Here is a 24,300-nt window from a genome sequence, read left to right as displayed (position 1 = left end):
GTATCATACGATTCAAAGGGATTTGCAATGATTTGAAAGATTCATTTCTATTTCGATTCTATCTCGAAGGAGATAGAGTCGAACAAACTCGCAAATACTTTGATGAATTCGATACTTAGTTTTAAGTATTATAACTAGCACTTCGCACTATCGCGATTTAGTCTTTGAAATATTTGATATAATTCACTATTATAAAGAATAAATTGAATAAAAATATTGCAAGAAAATACATAACATTTATTGCATTATTTATTTCAATTCTATTTTATATTTTTTGATATTAAAAGTGCGACGTGTTATTAGGTCATCGATAATTATCTGCTTGGACATACGATTAATTGTGCTCGTGTATATGTCAATGAACTCTATGTTCATTCATGGTTCACGAGCTTTACTAATGAACAGTGAGCGTCAATTAATTTTGTAATAATTAATAATTAAAATCATAAAAAAATACAAATTAATTTGTTTAAAGTAGTATRAAAGATCTTATCTTTCTTGCACATAGAAAATGTCCAATGCAGTTTTCAGGAAATGAAGAAAGAAGAGGCTAAATGCCGAAGAGGCTAATGCCGAAGAGGCCYCCACAAATTTGTGGTATCAAGTGGGCAACTACACAGACTATTAAGTTATTTTCAAAAGTTCAACAGCAAGTTCGAACTTTTCGAGAATAGCTCTCTAGTCATATTTATTATATTACATTCTTGCTCGTCATTAATTTGTAGTTGTAATTGGAGATGATGGACCATTCCATCTCCTTGAGACACCAAATTCGTGTCTATATTGTCCAAAAGATGCATATGTGTTAGTTAGAGTCAGAAATATTACAATTTTTATATTATTAAATTTTAAAGCTTTAATAACGTTCAGTAAATATTATAGTAATTTCTCTTTTCTTGTTTCGTCTTTAAGATTTTTGAATGTAATCGTATTTTATTTAATTTGCAATTTTTCTTTTCTATTAGTATTTCATAGTAATTATTAGATATTATTTTTTTTGGTAATCTAATATTTGTACTTTTTCCTTTTTCTTTTTTTTTATATATATATTTTATGTAAATGTAAAATCACGCGTTTAAATTTAATTTTATTGCAACGGGTAATAGAGATTTTTGATAAAAATAAATAAAGAATTTGATTGAAAAATGCATCTGCGAATGGGACGATTTATATGTCAGGCTATTGTTATATACTTGATTGTATGATTAATATAGTTTTCTTTTTGTTACAGGTGATCATCTTTGGATTCAACATCAAACCTTTTTGATTTTCTTTTATTTGAATGGTTGTCTTTTAAAATATATGTTTCAATGCATTTCTGAAGGTATATAAACACACTAAACATGAAATATAATTATTTAAATTTTTATTATAAATATAGCTTCATATAGTTGTGAGGAAATGTACCAAAGATTAAACATTTGTTTTTTAATAATATGTTTTATCAATGAATATATCTATTCGATATCTAAGACCATAGATCAATTTGTAAGTTAATTTCCATAACAATAATTGTGACAGGTGTACGGTTTGTACCATAACTTCAAATGCATTTTTATACTTCTTCCAATAATCTTTATTCAATCTAAAGTAGAATTAACTCATAGTTAGATATTTTTGCTCAATTTCTCCTGTCCATTGTCAATTAAATCTGGTGATAATATGGGTTTATCCGTAAAACTTTTCAATAAAGAACGGTAGTCATCGGTACAACAACAATTGGCAATAAGTCTGTGTTCTCGGCAACTGTTAGCATGTAAAAATCTACAATCGGCTAATTTGCACTGATAAGGTAATTCTTGGATGTAAGGATTTGTACAACAGCACGCATCGTGCAACAATTTCTCACTGCAATAAGGATATATAGAACTATCGCATAGTGGACATTTTTTCCTGGAAAAAAATATTTCAATATGAATATAAAAATACATAAATTGACTGACGATATCGTTTATATAAGAAGATAATAATTTGATAAAAAAGAATGCTTACTTATCTATCGGTGGATACGGACGGTAATAGTTGCCGACTAATGATACATCATAGTATGGTCGCATATTTATTTTAGATTGTAGTGTGAATAAGAACTTAGTTTCTTCTGAGGGATTTTCTTTTTCGTCACTGCTGTAATCCGGGTAATCTGCTTGGAAGGGCACATTTTTATGAAATAATCATTAATACTTAAATGTAATATACACGAATAACTTATAAAATATTATGATGCAAATTAATTGCATTAAGCATATAACACTTTTGTTTATAAGTTAATATTAATGTAATTAATTTTTTGAATGATATATATATAAATCGTATTTTTAAACTAATGAATTATGTTACTTACTTGATGCACCCGACGCATTGTAATGAAAGATAAATAACAATATAACCAAAAAATGTGCCATTCTATGTAGTTCCATAGGAAATTATCACCAACAACACCAAACGCGACTAACTTTCTCAAAAAAATGAAATGAAATGTTCGGACCGATAGGAGATTCTCCTACTCGCGTGTATTCCAAGTGTTTTTATGGTGGTATTAAAAGTATCTACTGAGTCCGTTACTTGAAACTGGTTATATGACTTAATCAACGGATGTCTTTGGTATCCAAGTAGGACGAACGAGATTAAATAAGTGAAATAATATAACAGATGAGAAATGAAATATAAAAGTTAACTATTACTATTATTAGTATTTTAATATACATCCTTGACTGAGATCTTAATTGTAAGCCTAATTTAATTTTACTTTTTTTTATAGTTTTTTTTTCTAGGCCACGAACGAAAGTAGGCAAAGGACAAAAGCATTTGCGATAGAAAGTTCGTTAAATTAACATATTATCACGTTGATTCTTCTCCTACCGCTACATCGTACAATTTCAGAAGATTGCCTATTCTACCCGCGAATCCATTTTATTCTAATTATCATTCGCCATTGATAATAACTCGACGTTAGTTAAAAGAAAATTAAAAATGAATAGGAAGAAACGCAAAACGGTTAGTAATGCAATAACTCATGTGAAAAAGAATTCTTGACTCGTGAATTAGACAATGAGTCTAATCGATTACAACTTCTTGTATTATCGAAGTATCTCTTCTAGAAATCGTCGTCAATTTTCTTTTTCTTTCTTTTTTTTTTTCTCAAGACGGATGTAACCGAACGAGACAATATAAATTGTGTGACGTAAGTAGGATCGGTCTGATGTATTATATAGTTACTTTACGAATAAGATTCGCGTGTTGTCATTAACTTAATCCCAGTATTTTTCTATACTTTATCATTATCGTTAAAGTTCTAATCAGTGGTACACGTATATACGTATCTAATCATTCATTATGTCCTTTTTTTTATTCTCAAAATTTTTCATGAAAATTATTGAACTCTATTATCCTACCAGTTTTTCTTTCTCAATCGTTTTATATTTTTAAATGAATTCAAATGTAAATCCTTAGAAATATCGATATGAGGAAAGATAAATTTATACCACTTAAAAAAGAACCGGCTTATTTAGTTAAAAATGAAAGGAAGACAGAAAGAGACAAATTTGGAGAAGTACATAATCTAAATAAATATTATTAATCGATGTAAAAATAATTTATTTAAAGAGAGTTACTGTACAAAATATTTGGTAATGCTTTTCTAATAAGATTTTATCGTTATAAGTATAATCCGAGCACCAGTAGAAGTATCGTAAGGAACATTATTAAATTTGCATAATTGCGAGATCCTTGACCAGTTGCTAAATATTTCCCTGAAAAAAAAAAAAATAAAATAAAATGATTATATTATTTTTAAAATATTCATCGAATAATAGTATACGATAAGTTATGAAATAATATATTAAAAATATTATTATAATTTCTTATATAATAATGTATGTATTATTAGTTTTGTTTTTTAATTTTTTTCTAAACTTACACACAGATGCTAAATACGAATGGCAACAACATTCGCGTAATCTTGTATACTCGGCACAGTCTCCAGCCTCTACTTTACATTCTTCTGGTCCCACACGACAACTGTGTTCAACGAAGGGGAACACTTCTGAAACAATGGAAAATTTATGAATTAACAAACCACGAAATAGACATACTTATGGCATACTATTATTCACTATTATTTACAAAAAAATCAAATTTTTTTATATTCAGTATAACCTTGATTAACCAGCGTGTTGTAATTCTTGTTTACAGTAACATAAATATCTATAGGTATGCATATATTGTATGAGATATGTACTGCATTGGATAGGTTCCTACACGTGGAGCAGAAAATTGTACATCGTGCGTAAAAAAGATATGTAGAAACAAGATATCGAAATAATCAACCGGTTTAGGTAGTGGGTGAGTGTGGTCAATTTTCTAGAAAAGATAATAAATACTTCCGGTGTTGTATCATTCCGCACGGTTATTTACATTATCGTATTACTACGAGAAAAAATAAGATAAGATGAAAAATGAAACTAAATAAGGTTCAATTGTTTATTTTTTCTCATAAGTTTTAACATACATACAATAAGTTATGTTTTTTATATTATTATTTATAAAAAATGTGTAAAATGATAAACTGTTAGGATCCTAAAAATGAGATTCCCAAATTGTTACCAATAAAGTAATCACGTCTCTGTTCGTCTCGTTCTCGTAATAGGATATTTATCCTACAATGATATAATAGTAATAATAATAATAATCTAATGATAGAAATCGTTATTACGATTATAAAAATACTCGTAACGAATCGTAAGCTATTGTAAATACAAAAGAAAAACTTGAAATTATATTTGAAACTTTAACAGAAGTCATTATTCGAGTTAGAATCACGGGCCGGTAGTAACAATGAAATCGCGTACCTGCACGTACGAACTGCACATGCGGAATACTTAAAATCTTTTAACCATTCGATCGATTCACGATCAATCATTCCGTTTCTTCCTTTTTGCATATTACTTTCTAAATACATTGTTGACCGGTCATGAGTTTATTTACATCGGTTGGTTGAATTAATTCTCGCTATTTTTTTTTGCAACAAAAAGCCAGCAAATATATTATTTAAAACACTTACTATTATAACTACCATCGCAACAGCAATGATCATTGATGACGCTTCCATTTTTACAATAGGTTATCTCTGAATTGGTGCAATGTTTACAACCTGGGATTGGCCCTGGAATAAAGTCAATTACTATACTATATATACATAGATTTCTGCATGAAAGAACATTTGTTGAAAGTCGTTCAATACACACAGACAGACAAACAGACAGACACACAGACGAGCACATACATATGCTTACATATACACGAGGCAGGTGCGTTAACGTCAAAGATAGATCTACATTGAGAACAAGGTGATCGTTCAGTTTAAGCAAGAACCCTCAACCACAATTTATCTTTAAAATGTTATTCCAAAATGAAAACTATCTTAAGTGTTGGTATTAGAAATAAAAAGAATCTAATTCTAATATTGGGGCCCACTTAGTGTTCTAAATCGACTTCATCAAAGCGAGTTATTCTTGGTTGAAAGATAAATACATATTGGTCTAACCATATCAAAATTCTCTTGCATGCACTACTTTTCTGTAATGTACAGGAGAATAGAAATCTAATGTTGTAACATTCATACTCATGCATTTACTTATACACGCATATTAACATAGGAATAAACACATAGAAATGTTTCGGATACTAAAATAAATGTAAATGCTGCTTTACCGGGGAAAATCTCAAGTTTCTTGGCTTCGTTGATCGCATCTTCGTAGAGAACTTCATGTTCGAGAACATATTCGTCATCAGGATGATGGTTAACAACCGTCACTGCTTTAAGATCAGTAAATGTTGTTAGCAAAATAAGAATCGTTAATGTACCAATGTTGCTCATAATAATTTATCTTCTTCCATATCTTCTAAGTCGATTAATTGCACCTTATTTATTACCAATGTTGATAGTTTGTCTTGATTTCTGTTTAAAAAGTCATATTTATCAATTAGAAATGAATCATTAAAGGTGTTTAATTGTTATGTTAATGCATAATATTTATATTTTGGAACATTTTCTTTACGATTTATTAACATAAACGTTTCGTGATTTTATATAATTTGTTACAAAATACAGATGTTTTAAATATGGCTATGATAAAAAATTGACCTTCAGAAGGGTCACTCTCAGGACACGTGTCCAACACGAAAGCACGAAAGAGAGAAAAAGAGAGAAAGCACGTTTTGATATCGATTCGTTTTCTTTCGATGAAGGGATGAATCATCCCTTACCACCCACGACTTAATTCAACCACAACCCTCGAGCCCGAGGGAGTGTACGCACTTATTTCGTAAAAGAGACAATTTTCGTTGAAATTTGTCAACGTTATATTCGTCAAAAAGAAGAATAAAGATAATTTTTTATTATATATATATATATATAATAAAAAAAAAGATTTTGAATGAAATGTTTTAACAAGAAAAAATATACAAGTCTTGAATTCCATAAATTATCGTGAGTCATTATCGTAATAAGAGAAATACAGACTAACAATAAGAGGAAGAGAACAAGAGAGAGAGAAAGACAAAGATGCAATCATTAATTAAAGTCTATTAAAGGGTTCCAAGTGCGAAATAGGAACGTCTTCGTCAAAGTAAATGCATTTATATATATATAAGTGTACTTACTTAAAATTAAAATTAAAAAATTATTGGTCCTATTATTTGTGTACGATTATATTCATTTCTTTCTATTTCTAATATTTTCTTTCTATTCAGTTAAGTTAAGTTCAAATGTGCGGAACACGTACCGTGAACTTAATTAAGGTATTAAGCACGATGTGGAAAAGACGGAGACGATTTATCCACTTTAGAAATTACGTCACTGCAATACTTGTTCTTGTTTTTTTTATCAAATTCTTTAAAGGAAAGAAGAAAAAAAGAATATTTTCTTAATGTAAAAAAGAAACAAATACTTCCTCTAACTAAGTAAAACTTTGCCCCTGAAAAAAAAACATCCATTCTCATTAATAAACATTTTACTATTTCCGATATTTTATCTCTCTCTCTTTTCTACACATGTGCATGTGCATGTTTCTTCCTTCAGTGAACAATGAATGTAATCGAGAATGTTTCCACGTAATCATAGCTCTTGTTTATCGAATAAAAATGTTCATCTTGCTTGTATAGTAATCTCTCTCTCTCTCTCTCTCTCTCTCTTTCGTCATTTTTATCAATGACTTCCAACCTTTGACATAGTTCTTAATAAAACTTTCTATCTTTTTTTGTCTTCCTATCGGTTTACGAAAACATTAAGAAAAATCAAATCAAAAAAGAAACGAGAAACCATTGCTTAGGCTTATCAAACAGGATTTTTATCTTATTTGTTATTACAATTTGAACAACATACTAAAATCATTTAAATGTAATTAGATTCGTATAACTTTGAATCAATTATGTGCAATTTATATTTAACGCGTTTATTTTAATATTTAAATAATTAATAAATTAATTAAATGAAAATTATATTAGGCTTACAGTTAGATAGTTTCTATGTATACATGTATATACATATTCCAAATCATTTTAATAGGATTTAAAATAATATCATATTATCTATGTTCAACCATAAGCCACTAAAATTTATATTAATCCGAGTTATTGCTCATCCAACAAATTTTTAATGAGAAAAGTATGTTTTCACACAATACTATTGATATTTTTTATGAAATAATGGTTAGCAAATTCAAAAAAGTAATTTTCTCATAAGAAAAAATAAATATGCAGTTTATGACTTTTGGTTGAATATAAACAATATGTATGGTAATTATATTCAACACTCACCATTGTTTCAATTAGTTCAAATAAAATAAAATAAACTTGATCACGTATAAATACACACTGTACAGGAGAGAAGAAGACACTTTTAGCGCGTTACAAAAATCAAATATGCGTATGCAATATGCATAATATTTAAATTACGTAAAGAAAAAAAAGTCAACCAACAAATAACAAACGCATTTCTTATATTTGTTTTCTTTCAATTAACATTTTTTTTAATAAGAAACAAAGTAAAAGATAAATAAATAAATAAATATATTTACAAATTAAAGAAAAACGCGCGCACGTAAAAGGTAATTAAAAGTGAACACATGTAAAAAGGAACACGTGAAAAATGGAAGAAGTCTGCGGCAATTGCCTACACAAAGTGCCCGTCAAAGTCTGCAGACTGAGTTGAACTGAGGGCTGAAGAGTATTAGGCGAGTATTCTTCTACTAGCATACTCGCGTATATCGTTGTGTGATACCCGTACTACTACTACCAAAATTACTACTACTAACAAATCCCAATCCTACTGTGTATTACTCTTTAACACACGTAACACCAGGAACATCATCGACGTGACCGGCACAACAGCGACCACCATAAACCATACGTATCGTCATCATTGTCGTCACTGAACGATCTTAAATTCGTACGAAAAGTCTTTTGCGTAACGATTTGCAATGCATCCTAACGTTTCATTCCGTATGTGTGTGTGTATGTATACCAAAAATACACAGAAATAGCGGCATTATCGTCCAAACCAGCTGTTTTACCGAATTTAAAACAACGATTTTGGAATGTTAGGCGAATCTGGGAAAGGAGTTTGTCTATAAAACAAAAAAAAGATTTTAAATTAAAAAGAGAAAGAATATTTTGTAAGAAAAAATGAGATAAAAAGATTACAAGTAAATATTAATTTATTCAAACGAAAAGAGAAACATTTGTTAATAGTTTCGAAATTCTCTCTCTCTCTCTCTTTTTATTTTTTTTTATTTTCTTTTTTATTTTTATTTTTTGCGTTTCTTTCCATCCGGTTTAAGACGAACCCTTCACTTGAACATACATAAGAATAATAACAATGTCTGCTTATCTCTTCGTTTTCCTCCATTTTAGTTCATTCACACGAAATATTAGTAATGCGTGTAGTATGTGTAAATATATATAAAAGGATATTACATATGTGTATATGTATTATCCTTTCGATTCAACAGCTGATACCTGAAGAAACGTACACAAGCTCACGTAGATAGAATAAATGCGTCTTTTTGTATGGAAGTATGTGTTATCCCCTGTGATGCACATTTTAAAAAGGAAAGACACCTGGTGTCAAGGAGTAGGGAAAATAAATGAGACACACACATTTTCAATGTATTTGTGAAATGTACATCCGTGAACATAGGGTGAGACATTGTTACATCAAAGTTTAATCGTAAGATAAATATAAAAATTAAATATGATGCATTTCATATTTTTACGCAAATACGTTGTGTAATAACATTTGTATCTTTTCTTTTTTTTTCATTTTTTTTTAGGGTGTGCTATGGAGACAAGCCCTTTTACGGTTCATATAACATTCATTCTCGGTCACGCTCTATAAATAATACATAATATATATATATAAATACGCACATATATGATCGATCAATTAATTGAAATCTGATTGTTCAATAAATTCGATTTGTATTTTCCCGCGTATCGACCATTGACTACCCTAATCAATGTTAATACTCTGAACTTTTTAAATAATTCAACAAAATATTTAGGAAATAATTAAATAAATTTAAATAAATAATTATTTTATGTTCTAAAAAAAGTATACTAAATAATTTCTAATTTAGATCGACGCATATATTTGTGTATGTTTTCTTTAGTCAGGTCTGTTTCACGTTAAATACTTTGCATATAATCGTTTCTAACGTTGAAAAATAACTTTTGAAAAGTACTACTGCTTTCTTTCAACTTCTCTTTGTCACGTTTATTTTACTTTCCATGAAATTCAACAATACAGAGAATAAATTTAACGTAAACGATAACGCATGCACAAAAATAAACAAATTCGAATATTTTCGTTTTAATTTATTCTATTATACGATTTAAAATCTATCTAATAATGATAATAATAATAATAATAATAATAATAAATATCTAAATGGAAAACTCGTATATAGTAATATTTTTATATAAATTTATTTAAACTAATAAATACTCGGCCGCCATCTGAAAGTTTTTGACGCGTGCGCAATTCAAATCTAAGTATTTTTTTTTCCTTTTCTAGACAACCAAACTTAAATCTAATAAGTTTTTCTTCTTCTTCTTTCTATACTCTTTCCGCAATTATATATACAGATAGAAAAATATTCGTATGTTTGATAGATACATTCTTTTTTTTTTTTTTCAAAAACAAACAATATCACGATAAATTGTAATCAACTTCAAAGAATTAAGAATTTCAAAGTTCAAAAAAAACAACGAAAGTGTTGCACTTTTTGTTTATCGTGTCATATCAATTGGACATTGAAATAAACGCGAAGATGAGTTCTTCAGGAAGAGGAGGTATTAGTGTCAAAGTATTACAAAATAATCAAAACATTTATGAGGATTCTTGCGAATATTCTGATATTAATGATTTAAATGACGTAACTTTTAATATACGAACAATGCAAAAGAAAATCAATGAATTCTTAACTCAACTTTTAGAACAAAATGTATCGACCGATAACAAAAGTAATAATAATATTATTAAACAAATTATCTTTTTTGTTTTAAATATTTTTTATAATTATTATTTCTTTTTTAATTTTTTCTAATTGGTATTTTGTATAAATTTAAGGTCACATCGTTGTGTCGGATGATACAGATTCAAACACAACCACTGATGAAGATGTTGAACTTGAGGCGAAAAAATGCAAGTTAATAAAATAGATAGAAATAATATTAATAATAATAATAATTACGTATATATAAACATAAATATAAAAATACAAATGTTTATTTTTATTCAAATATAATAATAATTTATTAAGTCCATCCTTCATTAGCTTTACCCTACCGTGGAATACGTAACCTTTATCTTTCTACTTGGTCTGATAAATCATCCATTTATACGGATCACCCAAATTACTATTACAAATACAAAGTTAAAAACGTAAAAAAAAAAGAAACGTTTACATATTACTGGTAATATTTTTTATTAAAAAATAATATGTTTCTCGATTGAAATCATTTTTCAATTAGTCTGAGTTATTTCTATTGTGTTTTATCGTTCATAACCTATGGAAATGTGAATGTTTACAAATAAATGCAATGTCAATGCAATACACGAACTCTGATATTTGTTTTTTTTTATTAATTTTGTATTATTATTATAATTATTATTATTATTATTATTATTATTATTATTATTAGTAGTAGTAGTAGTAGTAGTAGTAGTAGTAGTAGTAGTGTGGTAGTGTAGTAATATTATAATTATTATAAGTATTATATATTGATGACATTACCTGACAAAGATATTTAATAACATTTTCAGAATGAAATATGTCTACATTACTATCAAATGAATCCCAAATGAGATACGTAATAGGATGGTTCAGAGAATGGTCAGAAATGCAGAGAGGAGATTTCTTAGAAATATTATTGGAACAATGCGGTCCTCCAGGTTTAGTCAATGGATTAGTACCAGGAATAGAAAACATGAGTTGTAAAGAAGGTTCCGATAGACCTCCAAGCTTATTTCAATGTAGAGTAAAATTGTTCAGAGAATGGAGCCAAAATTGGTCTCAACAAGAGAAAGATTCAGTGGTTTCTTCAATTAAAAGTTTTGATGTTAGATTCGCTGGGAATTATGAACAAAGGTTATCCTTATTGATGGAAGATAATTAAAGGACATCTGTCATTATGTTCGAGTTAAATTAATTTCAAGTATGAAGCACGTAGAAAAAGAATTTTGATATTCAAATAAAATACAAGAGAGAGAGAGAGATAAAAAGAGTTTATTTATGAGTATTGTACTATCGAATAATCATCAGAACTTAAACGGTAAACCATATGAATAGCGAAAGGGAATATTCATGTGATATTTTTTATTCTAAGTTTACTAATTCATCGTCCATAATCCTCGCATCGAATTATTATATAGGAAAAAATATTATTATTATTCATGAAAGTGAATTTATTATGTTTTTATAATATGCGAATTTTTAACTAAAGAAATTTCACTTTCAATGCGCTTACTGCATCGGTACAATTTTTTACAAATAATTATAACTGTATATTTTTTATCATGAAACATATTTATGAACAATCTGTCTATGAGAGTTACAAGAAAAAAAAACGATACCGTTTTATCCCCATAATTAATGATAATCATTTTTAATTTATAAATTACGATCTTAGAATAATCCATTGTTATAGATATAAATATATATTCCATATTGTCAGTATTTATATTGCATGTATTTGGATGTGCGTCATTAAATATATCAAGAAAATATATATCTTTTTTTTTAAATAAACTTTAATGAATTGTTTGAAACAACAAAAGCTTAAAATATACACAGTCAACTTCGTTGTTGTTCTTATTAGTAATATTATTATTATTATTATTATTATTATTATTATTATTATTATTATTATTATTATTATTATTATTATTATTATTATTANCCTACTACTATTATTATTATTATTATTATTACTATTTAAGGAAAAACCCTTAATTTAATTAACGTACAAAGAATATAATATACATCTAATCATTTTCTTATACTTATAAAATGCTTTTATATAATATTTAAAGAAATAACATTTCATTACGATTATAATTAATTGTACATCTTATATGATCCCCCTACTGTAAACGTTGTAACCATTTAGTACAAATATTTTTAATGGCAGTTTGTCCAAGACGATCAGACTCTTTTAAGATCTTCCTTATGTCTTGAGCTCTTGAATATTTAACCGCAAGAAGATATGCAGCTTTTAATTGTTTACTTTCAATGTATGCACTTATCTGAAAAGAAAATGTAAAAGAACATATTAAAATAATCTTTATAAATGATAATTAGAAAGATTGAATGAAGACAAATATTTTCTCTTACTTTAAGTTCTATATCCGTTATTAATCTTATTAGTACATCTATCTGATCTTTTACTACTTGTTCAGAATGGTTGTAGGAATGCTGAAGCATTAATTTTATACAATGCGTGAGTACATGATCACAAATAACATGCGTATTAGATACTCCAGAATTACTATAACATTTTATTAATTGTTCCACAGCACTAACATTATTTTTTAAAGCTAAAACATGTCCAGCCAAAGAGTACACTTTTTGTGCCGTAAGATTGTAATCTATAACAGAAATGATATATAAAATATTATTATTATAATTACAGTAATCCCTTCATTTATATACGGGTAATAGGTTTAACAAAAACAGAGGGTTTATGCATATACAGGGTGTCCTATAACTGATGGTACAAGTGAGCATAGGATAATTTTATATAAAAAAACTAAGAACACCCTGTATATTGTACAAAATTAAATAATAACCTTGCATAATTCTAAATGCTATGCCAAATCCTTCTTCGATGTCGCGTCCACAGAGTATGGCTAAAACAGCTAAGTGTGTCTTTTGTTGTAGATTACCAAATAAAGTAGGTAATTCTGAATTAGACGTAGAATCACTTTCTATATCCGGAAAAAGGCTTAAAAATTCATTCGGTGATCTTCCTTCTTTTTCTGCATTTCCTAAAAACTTAGCTATTTCCATTTGTCTACTTATCGTATTAATATGTTTATCTATTTCGGAAGGCTCCATTTCCATAATAAAAACATCATGATTGCTATAGTAGGAACTTGTACTCTTTCTTCTCTTTTTACTAAAACCTCCTACAGTTAATTCAGATTCTAAATGTTTTTGCGCATCGATCAAGAGATGCGCTCTGTTGCATAAATCTGTATAAGTAGTAGCTTGATTGGTATAAAAGCGAATACATGTCATGGATGCTCTTATACAGTCTTTCATAAAAAGTTGAAGCTGATATAAAATATAGAAGGATTGTTTTTTCTCTAAACAATGGCAAACATATATTAAATATCTTTTCCACAATAATAAACTTGGATCTTTGGTTTTCATAGTCTCTTGTAATTTCTCAGCATTGCCTGTTCTTAAGCAATGCGTATAAACGGCGGTGAAAAATAATTCTGGTTCTAAATTATTTTCTAAAATATAGTCAAGACACTTGTTGAATTCTTTATGCTTCAAATAGAATTCTAATATCGAATTATAACTTCCATAAGTAAGTAGATAATACAGACTTTCCTTGTAATAAATGTTTTCTTCAAAAGTATGTACGTGCTTGATCGTTAATTGTCCTTGACTGATAGCTTTTAAATTATTAATAACAGATAATATTTCTTGCATTCCATCTGTCTTCTGATAAGAATAATTTATGTAATAATTGTTTGTATTTAAATTATCTAATATTTGTAAAATTTCTGTTAACAATGGTGGATCCTTTATCGGACGACTTTTAATGCATTCAATTTTCTTTTGATTAGGTGAATTTTTTTCTTCCAACGCATATGACTTTGTTCTTTTAGAAATAATTTTAGCTTCATCTACATTTTCCATGTTTTTGGAAGTTAATTCCTTTGGATAAGGCAAAACTTCCCAACCGTCGATATCATCCTGAGCGATTTTGTCAAGACAACGAAGAAATTTCTCTCGTGCTTGTTCAAAATATCCTATTTTTAAACAAGCTTTACCCCAAGCTGCCCATACGCCTTGTGTATCTAATCCTGATTTGGTACTAACATCTAATGCCAATGTCCATTGTTCTTTTTCTGTGAGTAAATCTCTTAATTTTCTCAAAGCATGTTCATCCATGTCATCCGAAGGTATAAGTGACAAACAATCGGAATGAATAAGAGTTGTAATTAGATCTATTTGTGATAGAAAACGATCGCAGTGAGCTAATCCTGTATTGAAACCTAATTTAGCGCATTTCACTTTAGCGGCAACTAATAATGATTTTATCATTTTGATAATAACAACGTGATCTACTTCGGGATTCACTTTGCCATCATTAACTGGATATAATAATTGTTTCATTTCATCGCAACGATCAAGTAGAAAACTGTATTAATATAATTATTATATTACTCTATAAATATATCTCTTATTATTTCAATTTATATACAACATTAATAAATACCTTGTGTATGCTTTGTGATCAGAATGTAAATTCAGAATAGCTAAACATAATGAAATACTAGGAGCGTATTCGAATGAAAATTCTTCTCTAATAGTTTTATTATGCGCTTCATCTCTTGTCAATCTCCAATAATCTAATGTTTCACTATTTGGCGTAGATACTCCTCCTTGTGACATATTCATTTGTAAAGTAGTCTGATGTTTACAATCCTCGCAAACACGTACAGGTACAGAACTTGGATATCCAGGAACTTGCATACGACTTTGAGAACAAACTGCACAAACCACACGACCACATCTACGGCAATGATGTCTTCTATTAAACATTGAGAATATCACTGTTTGACAACAGCTACATTCTCTGGCCTGCAATCATTTTTTATAAATAACATTGACATTAGATATAAATCATTTTCTATATTATTATTCTGTTAAAAAAAAAAAATACTTTGTCGTTAGGAATCCATTCTTCTTTTGTGGGTACTTTAGTAGGCATAATAAATTCATTAGTTTCATTTTCCGAACCAGACTCCTGTGTACTTTTTGATTTATTATCGATAACATCACGTTGTAAAGAAACTCTAAAGTCTAATGCTTTCTTACTATAAAATCTTATAGTCTTATCAAATTCAGTTATTGATATACCTGTATCTTGCAAATTTGCACAGACTACACTTAATATTTTTTGAAGAGTTTCGAATTTACAATTCATTAATAATTGTTCTAACATTAAAAGGGGATCTTTTATAAGATGAATGTACAATGATCTTTCTTTTTCTTTCACTTCTTTTAAAATATCTATACTGATCAAAGTCCTTTTATATTTAATGATTTCTGTTTTCTTGCAATGTTGTAAGAAATAATTAACGAGGAAAGATAGTGCGCTGGTAGATTCAACTTTTTTAAGTACAGCTTTACATAATTTCATTGCATGATTAAGTGGTAACGATTGAAGAAGCTGAAACAAAAGTTGATCTTGTAAATAAGAATTTAATAATTCGTATATATCGTAATTATGTTTGTCTACCTTCAAAGCTTGTTTAAAATCTTGTTTCTCATTTTTTAATAAACCGATGAAGAAATCTTGTGCAACAGAGGATTGTGCTTCTAATATAAAAGATTGACATTCCAACCATTCTAAACATAATTCAAATTTGTCGGCGCTGATCAATGATTGTATTATATCAAACGGATCAATTTTATTGGTACAGTATGCCACGTCGTACCACATATTATTATTTTCATTCCCACAATACGGTAACATTTTACGGAAAATACTTATTCTGCGTAATATTTCATTCATTTGTAGTTTACAATGTAAAGGTAATTTGCTACTATCCGAATGATTAAGTGTATGAATTAAAATGCACTCACATACATAAGCCTCCCATTTGCTAATATTATTTAATATTATTTGGGCTAATGTATGTATGTCATTAATTTGATATAAATATTCTAATATTTTTAATGGATTTATCGTATTTTCTTGTTCAGATGTTAAACAACTTAAAACTCTATCCTTAAAGTGTTGTACTTCAAAAGTTTTTACAACATTATTATCCGATAGAGACTCTATAACGTTCAAACAGTTTTCCCATTTTTTATTATCCCAGGATTCTTTAAACCAATTCCATAATTTATTTGTTGGTACTGTTTCGTGAATACCAGTATAAGTTTCATTTTCGTTGAAGAAACATTTCAATTGGCTTATCCAAGACGAATTCAACAAATTCTCCAAACATGCGATACGTTGTAAATTATTATAACTCCTATCTAAAATAGATGGACGTTTGTTTTGCATTTTTTGTACTAAATAAGAAAGTATCCAACTATGACCTTCCAAATATTGTAACAAATTATCTTTAATCAATAACTTTTCACGAATAAATACTTCCTCGTCTTTATCAGTTTGACAAATTTGTATAGAAAGTTGATAATTGTCTTCATATTTCAATAATATTTCATAAGAGTAATGGGCTGATTTATATTCGATCATCACATCTTTATTTTTGAATTGGAGATAATTGTTTATAGAAAATGTATTTTCTTTCCAATTACTAGCATGTTCATTTTGTTTATCCAAATGCAACAAATTCTCATATTGTTCTACGAGATGTGGTAATATTATTTTTGTTTCTTCTTTTAATTTGTCAACATTATCAATATGATAATTCTTTTTTAAATAATAATCCAAATATTCTTTTGCTGCTTCGTTTAAGTTCTCACTTAATGTAGTCGATTCAAAAACCTATATAATAATATTATAAATTAAACACACATATATATAAATAATAATTAATTGAACAGAAATAATTAATTGAAAAGAAAAATAAAAGAATTAAATACTTACGCGTATTCGTGGTGTTTCGTTATATTCATTAGCCATGGCAAAAATAACTCTTGGATCGTGTACTAAATCTAAATCTTGCCATGCTGGCTCATTAAGTTCTGTTATTGGTGATAATAATATTTCATTTAATGAAAAACTGCTTAGCAATTTGGAACGAAGAGTATAAAGTGTTACAAATCCTAAATCACCGATAATGTAACCAATGGACATCAAGGAAACTGTATGTTTTAAAATATTGAAAGAAGAATTGTTTGCCCAAATAAGTAACATTGTATGTATGAACATTACATTCCAAGTATTTAAAAAAAATGTCAATGTCTCATCTCCAACAGATAATTCGCTAAGATCCAACATTGCAAGACGTGATGTTTTCTTCAATATGGTTTGAATATTACCATGTTTTGAAAGATCATTCAAACATGAATAAGATAAATTAGATTCAACTGAGCTTAAAGTGTGTAACACTTGTAAGAGTTCCATCAGTATCTCTGAAATACATTGATTAGGACTACTCGATACAGAATTTCTTGAATCCTATTAAACATGCAATTGAAAAAAGAGTATAATTAATAAAGTTTACTAATGATAATCTTAGGTATTTTTATATCATTCATACTTACAGATGCATCAAAATTTTCATTTAGTATTATACATCCGGAATTAGTATCATCTTTCTCAGATTTCTTGTTATGATAATATGGAAATATCGGAGAAGTACTTATAAGAATGTTGTACACTAAATTAACTTTTAATTTTGTAGCAATTTGTTCAAGATTTTCGGGTTCAACATTTTTATTAAAAAGATGATAACTAAAATACCTGTGAAGAGGGATATTTAACAATCTCGTTGACGTTAACAATTCTGTATTATCTAAAATAAATAAATAAAAAAACAAACGTTAATTAAATTGATATTATGTATAAAGTATTTACTTGTATAACAATTAAAAAGAAATAAGACAATTATTTTTACCCGTATTATTAGGAGCGATTGATTTCAAGTGTTGCAAATGGTATTGTAAATTTAATAAATAACTTTTATCATTATTGCAACTTGTTATTAATTTTTGTATTATTTTTAATTCATTAAATTCTTTGCTATTTTTAACATGTTCTTTATCAACTATTTGTCTTTGTGATATTTTAAATTCATTGTATCCGGTCATAATATTGGTCCATAATTCATTCTTTTCTTTCCAATCTTTGACGGATAATGGAATTGTAACGTTACATAATAAATTAGTCACAGGTATATCTTTCTTATTATCATGCAATAATTGAAATATTTGATTAAACAAATGACTATGTTCAGTGTTATTCAATGATTTGCATAATGTAACATATTTCATAGCAACATCACAAAAACTCTGGGAAATTGGATAAGTTTTTCCCATAGTTAAGGCTAAATCCAAGACGCTTAAAGTCAATATCTTATTGTTATTAACTTTTACTTTTAACATTCTCATATGTGCTTCTTGCGAAGCAATAAACGTTTCAAGTTGATTAGTATATCTGGAAGAATGCATAGCTTCTTGTGCAACTAATCTTATGGTCTGTAAAAATGATAATACTATTTGTAATAAGATCAAAAAATAATATCGTTTTATAAAATAAAATATAAGAATTATAAAAGATAGTTGGAATAAACAGGGCGGTAAAAAGAAAGCAGATTATTTTGTGTACATCTAATATGTTGTCAATATATTCGTTATAATCTCAGACACCCTGTATATATATATATATATATTATATATATAGTAAAAGTAAGAAATATTATCGTAAAAAATATTTATATTACCTCCAATGTAGTAGATTTGATATTTGTTTTGGAAATATTAGCTTTAATCGAAGGATTTATTGAATTTAATATTTCTTGTTTAAAATTTAACAGTACTTGTGAAAATTGAATTTCGCTATCCAGTGCAGTATTTTTCATGTTGAACATCTGTTTAAACAATAAAGGAGATGTTAATGTTACATGGATTATCAAAGTTCAAATGTTAATTGATAATTTAATTTAATAAAGACATATGGAAAGAACAGTTATTATTATAGGAATAATAAGTTGTTATATTTTGGATAACACAGCTTTTGATGATGTTAAGTGTATTAAATTTATAACAATATTATAATTAAATATTTGATTTAAGAGATATTATTTATATTTGTATTATATATTGTATAGGTAAATTTGAAGGATGAAGAAATATTAGAAATAAGTCCATATGATAATTATTATGGCGATAAAAATGAAAATGAAATGATCAAAATCGCTGATATTTTTGATCCAGAAATATTAAAAAAAGATAAAGATAAATATAAACCTCTACATTCTTACGTAAAACAATATAATCAACATGTCGCTAAAAGCAAAATACAGATATCTGAAACTTTTCCTTATTCTAAACCGAACAAAGCGGAAATAATAAATTTACTCCAAGAAGAGGAACCACATATCGCTGGATTTAAAAATCAATTAAATAAAGTATAAACATTGGTTTTTTAAACTATACTTTAAACGTAAGAGACGTGCTATAATACATACAAAATTATTATACTATTTACTAGTATTATTCAGAAATTTCAACAAAACAGAACATCAAATTGTCACCAAGAAGAACAAATATTTTCAATTTTATGAAACTAACACGTGATTCGACATCATCGTTTGGTAAGCAGATTTATAACAATTAAGTTAAAATTATCATTTCCAGTATCTAAGACAAAGCGTCATACAAGGTGTCCTATAACTGGTGATCAGGGTTATTTATTAAAAATCATTCCCTATTTGTTTATATCACCAGTTACAGGACATTTTGTATATATTTATAAAATTATTTACAAATGTATAGAAAACGAAAAAGTCATCAGGCTTAAACATAATGAACTAAATTATGGTAATATACCTGAAGATTATAGAAAATTGGATTTACGACAAAACTCTGTAAGGAAAAATTGTAACATTCTTAAGATAATAATATGATATAAAATAATTTGTATTCTTTGAATATACAGAGGAAAAGTTATCAAGAAGAGAAATCACCTCCGTTAATTATAAGCGCAGAAGAAATTAACAAATATATAGATTTAAGTACGACTATGGAAGATACAACAGAGTCTACAGATAAAAACGACTATGACTATGTTGCACTTAAAATGGATTATGAACAGCAATTGAAAAAACATAAAAATATAAGCGACAAATTAGAGTATAACTATGCAGAAGACAAAATGACTAAGAAACCATTTGAAGGAGTTATTACTTCAAATGATACAAAATATTGTACTAACAAAGATATGAAATCTTTTGGTATTAAAGCTATCAAATGTTTAATTTACAATTATCAACATGTTAAAGACACAACGGAAGCAAAGGAAACATTATCAAAAATATGGCTGATTATTAAAGTATGGCTATGCATTTATGTGTGCATTGCGATTCCATGTTGGTGCCAAAGAGGAAATGATTTATTTTATATATGCCAAATTATTTGAAAGACTAAATGAATAATTAATATTTTATATATGTTCTTTTTTATATAACAGGGTGGTGTTGCTGTTGGTTCCGTTGTAAAATTTGCTTTCCAAGAGAAAGAATAATATTTGTTAAACAATATTATGCACAAAATCCACCAGGTATTTTAATATCAAAACTTAATAAAAAGAAACCTATTAAATACGAGCCATCAGAATTTGAACAAGACATGCATAAAATGCTTGAAACTGCGATAAAAAATATATAATACTAATAAGAATATATATAAATTGAATAAAACATAAGTAATAATGTTAGTTTAAATAAATAAATAGAAAATATACCTCTATAACTTCTTGAGCTTTAACATGATCATTTTTCCACAAAGATTGGATGACTAAACTTTCTTTAGATGATAACATTAAATTAATAAGTAATATCGGCTGATCTGCATCTTTTGTAATGAAATTATTTGAAATAGTTCTATTCTTTGATCGGTTCCATTCATTAGTATTACTAAAAATAATATCTGCCTCGGAGCTGCTATCTGTCTTTATTTTGGTATCTTCCGAATCGCTGCTATGATTTTGATAAAAAACAACATCATTGAATCTCTCTTGCGGATATGTTATATTTTCCTTTAATAAGGTATTAGGATTAATTTCACAGGTATAGCTTTCGGGTAAGCCTACGTTTTTAATAAAATAAGAATTTGTATGAAGATCCAATCTCCATTTTGCATCAGCCAACAATTTGACTAAATTAGATATTCTTGGAGTTAATTCTTTTAATTCTTCCATATACGTGGGATCACTTCTGAATTTTCTTATTTCGATCTCCATATGTGTAATACTATTTTTCAAGTAATATAATAATTCTCTAACGGCGTATTTATTAGAAATAAAATTAATATTATTGTGTTTGTTTGATCTATGAGTAAACGTTAGCTTTTCGTTTGGCATAGCATTCTGATCTTGCAATTTATTTTCATTGTTACAAAAATCGCCGTAACTTAAGAAAAGAAAAGAAAATATATTTTCCATTGTCTCCAATCTTAATGCAAATGGATATAAGGTATTTAAATATAATTCCATGTCGAGTAAAAATTTTGTGATATTTGAATACTTCTCATTGTAATTTTTACAAAGTAAAATTCCTTTTAATGCATTTACCATACTGCAATAGGCTTGAAAAATATTTTCAGGTTCTCCAGTACGTTGTAATAATTCTTTGATTTGATTATGATCTATTTCATGGATATCTGTAGCTTCTTTTAATAAATAAAGTACTGTATAATTTTCCAGAAGATACAATAGATGCTTTAATGGTATTGCATGTACAATACTCGCTAATTCTATACCATTTTGTATTTCTTCTTTAACTTCCGGACTTTTTAAATTCAAAATCCATTTAATAATTTCAATATGTATCTTCAACGTGGTATTTAATTTATGAAAAGTATGATCATTAAAAATACTAATATTACAATTCTTTAATACAAATTTCATTACTTCAAATACGATTGTATTGCCTGTCCAGTTTTGTAAGTCTTCGTTATCTTCTTCCGAACAATGATTTAAAAATTTTAATAACAAAACAATCCAAAAGTTTTTTAATGAAGTACATGACAATATCATTGAAACTTCATTAAAATTACCGGTTGTTAAGAAAATGTAACATATATCCTAACATGAAAAAAAGAAAGAACAAAATTATTACAACGACTGGAAACAAATATCAAACAATTAAACTTTTGTTACAATTAATTAATAAAAAAAAGCTATTTAAACTTACTAGGACATCTGTTAACCAATGTGATTTTTGTGTCATTATTCTCCTAAGTATTTCCATTTCATTTAAAATCATAATATCATTGTCATTTTTATATTTAAATATGTCGTTGCATATTCTAATGGCATCTTCTAGAGTAGTAGCAGACTTCGAATGCCCATTTAATTCATTCATACATAAATTCCATTCATTGATAAAGGTCATATCTTTTCTAGAATACAACGCCAATTCTATATCCTTAATATTATCTGTTATCGATACAATAGGACATAGCCATTTAAAAAATTCAGTCTTTTTAGATTCAGTTAAGATCATTTTTGATAAGATGCATACAAATCTTCCCAAATATTCATTACTAATCGTTATTTTATCTAGAATTAAAGACGATTCATCGTCGTTCTTATTCACAAGAGAGCTTTCATTAGGTATCATAAATTCCATTATTTCTTTTAATGAAATCAAATAAAAATCTAATAATCCATTAGGAAAAATGGAAATACTGAATGAATATAAGCAACACATATTTATAATATTGCAAGCTATTATAGGATTATTTATTAAATATCTTTTTAAATACGATAAAGTCGATTGGAAAAAGTCATTAAGTATATTGTTAGAAGAATCTTTTGTATTTACATTAGAACAATATAATAACAGTTCCTAGAAAAAAATATATAATTAGTAAATATTTAATAGGTAGTCATCGATAAGTATCCGATCATTATAAGAACCATTCATTTATCAAATCGATTAACTCAGCAAAAAATATTCGATATACATTGTTGTAATTTATGTTATAATTTATTATCGAACGGTTATCAAAATTGTTCTCATTTACAAGGAGAGAGCCAAGATAACAGGATAGTAATTTTTAAAAAATTCTAAACAGTTGTAGGGACTATACATTGTGCAAGCAATAAGACCCAATACTCAGCCGTTTCCAAGAAAGCAAAGGGAAAATGCATTCTTATATATCAGTTCATTTCATGTTAGATGGAAAAATAAATTTATTTAGTTTAATTTTATTATGATAATTTTAGAGTAAAATTCTAAGTCTAGAATTAATAGCTTTGACCTTTGAATGGTTCATAGTGTCAACGAACCTCTATCACGCTTTGAGGCATATCATCAATCAAATCAACAGCGACTTGAAAATCAATGTTATTTAAATTTGTTGGAATATTTTCATCATAAGAGAATTTGTCAGGGAAAAGTTTACATAATAATAAATATTCAATCCATCTATAATTATTTTCCTTTCTCATGCCACTAAAATAATGACAAAGATTAATTATTATATATGTACTTATTTCTTTCTTTGTTACTTACACATCAATTTTAATGACAGATTTAAAATCTGTATTCTGAATCATGTCTGTACTTTGTTCAGAACAAATGTTGTGATAATTATACGTTCGAAATACTTCGTATGCTGTATACCATAATTTCGATGAAATACATTTCTGTATTTCAAACATTTCCATCTCTTTTGACATTATATTGAAAATTAAATATTGCACTTAACTAAATAATAATAACTTCTATATCTAATACATTCAATAAATTATTACAGACCATGAAATGTATACCTTACTTTAACACTGTAAAGCAAAACATAAACTGGTCATCAGTATAAATTACTCTCCAAATCTTTAAATGTCAGATAAATT

General features: G+C 27.4%; 4 protein-coding genes across 5 annotated transcripts; 1 reads left to right on the top strand and 3 right to left on the bottom strand.

The window, feature by feature from the left end:
- Nucleotides 1–1,598: 1,598 nt before the first annotated feature.
- On the bottom strand, nucleotides 1,599–2,510 carry LOC106792480. Its single transcript, XM_014758916.1, has 3 exons — nucleotides 2,342–2,510; nucleotides 1,993–2,140; nucleotides 1,599–1,893 (listed from the first exon to the last, which is right to left on the bottom strand). Exons 1-3 carry the CDS (start codon nucleotides 2,415–2,417, stop codon nucleotides 1,608–1,610), a joined length of 510 nt encoding a protein of 169 aa, XP_014614402.1. The 5' UTR covers nucleotides 2,418–2,510; the 3' UTR covers nucleotides 1,599–1,607.
- A 1,070-nt stretch (nucleotides 2,511–3,580) lies between these two features.
- LOC106792488 lies at nucleotides 3,581–8,260 on the bottom strand. Of its 2 annotated transcripts, none has more exons than XM_014758926.1 (5): nucleotides 7,816–8,260; nucleotides 5,710–5,956; nucleotides 5,060–5,161; nucleotides 3,917–4,042; nucleotides 3,581–3,749 (listed from the first exon to the last, which is right to left on the bottom strand). In XM_014758926.1, the coding sequence occupies exons 2-5, from the start codon at nucleotides 5,873–5,875 to the stop codon at nucleotides 3,655–3,657; spliced, it is 489 nt and encodes a 162-aa protein (XP_014614412.1). In that variant the 5' UTR covers nucleotides 5,876–5,956; nucleotides 7,816–8,260; the 3' UTR covers nucleotides 3,581–3,654. The 2 variants fall into 2 exon arrangements, with proteins under 2 accessions (XP_014614412.1, XP_014614413.1); XM_014758927.1 differs by lacking the exon at nucleotides 7,816–8,260 and adding an exon at nucleotides 6,661–6,679.
- Nucleotides 8,261–10,816: 2,556 nt separating this feature from the next.
- LOC106792490 (uncharacterized protein C14orf119) lies at nucleotides 10,817–12,286 on the top strand. Its single transcript, XM_014758928.1, has 2 exons — nucleotides 10,817–10,974; nucleotides 11,324–12,286. The coding sequence occupies exon 2, from the start codon at nucleotides 11,332–11,334 to the stop codon at nucleotides 11,674–11,676; it is 345 nt and encodes a 114-aa protein (XP_014614414.1). The 5' UTR covers nucleotides 10,817–10,974; nucleotides 11,324–11,331; the 3' UTR covers nucleotides 11,677–12,286.
- A 274-nt stretch (nucleotides 12,287–12,560) lies between these two features.
- Nucleotides 12,561–24,286, bottom strand: LOC106792487. Its single transcript, XM_014758925.1, has 14 exons — nucleotides 23,960–24,286; nucleotides 23,734–23,899; nucleotides 22,634–23,290; nucleotides 21,184–22,524; nucleotides 19,163–19,309; nucleotides 18,338–18,917; nucleotides 17,985–18,235; nucleotides 17,365–17,898; nucleotides 16,042–17,262; nucleotides 15,463–15,972; nucleotides 15,016–15,380; nucleotides 13,349–14,937; nucleotides 12,894–13,147; nucleotides 12,561–12,805 (listed from the first exon to the last, which is right to left on the bottom strand). Exons 1-14 carry the CDS (start codon nucleotides 24,124–24,126, stop codon nucleotides 12,644–12,646), a joined length of 7,944 nt encoding a protein of 2,647 aa, XP_014614411.1. The 5' UTR covers nucleotides 24,127–24,286; the 3' UTR covers nucleotides 12,561–12,643.
- Nucleotides 24,287–24,300: the final 14 nt, after the last annotated feature.

This window comes from Polistes canadensis, unplaced genomic scaffold (genome assembly GCF_001313835.1).
Source record: "Polistes canadensis isolate GaletaPanama2010 unplaced genomic scaffold, ASM131383v1 scaffold_448, whole genome shotgun sequence".
NCBI classification, from domain to species: domain Eukaryota; kingdom Metazoa; phylum Arthropoda; class Insecta; order Hymenoptera; family Vespidae; genus Polistes; species Polistes canadensis.
The sequence above is the reverse complement of the archived record's forward strand: the minus strand, read 5'-3'. Positions and strand labels throughout refer to the sequence as shown.

Excerpts from the sequence above, each read along its gene's own strand:
- LOC106792480 (XM_014758916.1), bottom strand. The coding sequence starts at position 2,417 with ATGGAACTACATAGAATGGCACATTTTTTGGTTATATTGTTATTTATC. Across the intron at positions 2,141-2,341 it reads CAATGCGTCGGGTGCATCAA|ATTACCCGGATTACAGCAGT; the intron begins GTAAGTAACATA and ends CCTTCCAAGCAG. Across the intron at positions 1,894-1,992 it reads CCGTATCCACCGATAGATAA|GAAAAAATGTCCACTATGCG; the intron begins GTAAGCATTCTT and ends ATTTTTTTCCAG.
- LOC106792488 (XM_014758926.1), bottom strand. The coding sequence starts at position 5,875 with ATGAGCAACATTGGTACATTAACGATTCTTATTTTGCTAACAACATTT. Across the intron at positions 5,162-5,709 it reads GAAACTTGAGATTTTCCCCG|GGCCAATCCCAGGTTGTAAA; the intron begins GTAAAGCAGCAT and ends ACTTTATTCCAG. Across the intron at positions 3,750-3,916 it reads TTCGTATTTAGCATCTGTGT|GGAAATATTTAGCAACTGGT; the intron begins GTAAGTTTAGAA and ends TTTTTTTTTCAG.
- LOC106792490 (XM_014758928.1), top strand. The coding sequence starts at position 11,332 with ATGTCTACATTACTATCAAATGAATCCCAAATGAGATACGTAATAGGA.
- LOC106792487 (XM_014758925.1), bottom strand. The coding sequence starts at position 24,126 with ATGTCAAAAGAGATGGAAATGTTTGAAATACAGAAATGTATTTCATCG. Across the intron at positions 19,310-21,183 it reads AAGCTCAAGAAGTTATAGAG|ATGTTCAACATGAAAAATAC; the intron begins GTATATTTTCTA and ends TTGTTTAAACAG. Across the intron at positions 15,973-16,041 it reads ATTTTAAACAAGCTTTGAAG|CTTCTTCAATCGTTACCACT; the intron begins GTAGACAAACAT and ends CTTTTGTTTCAG.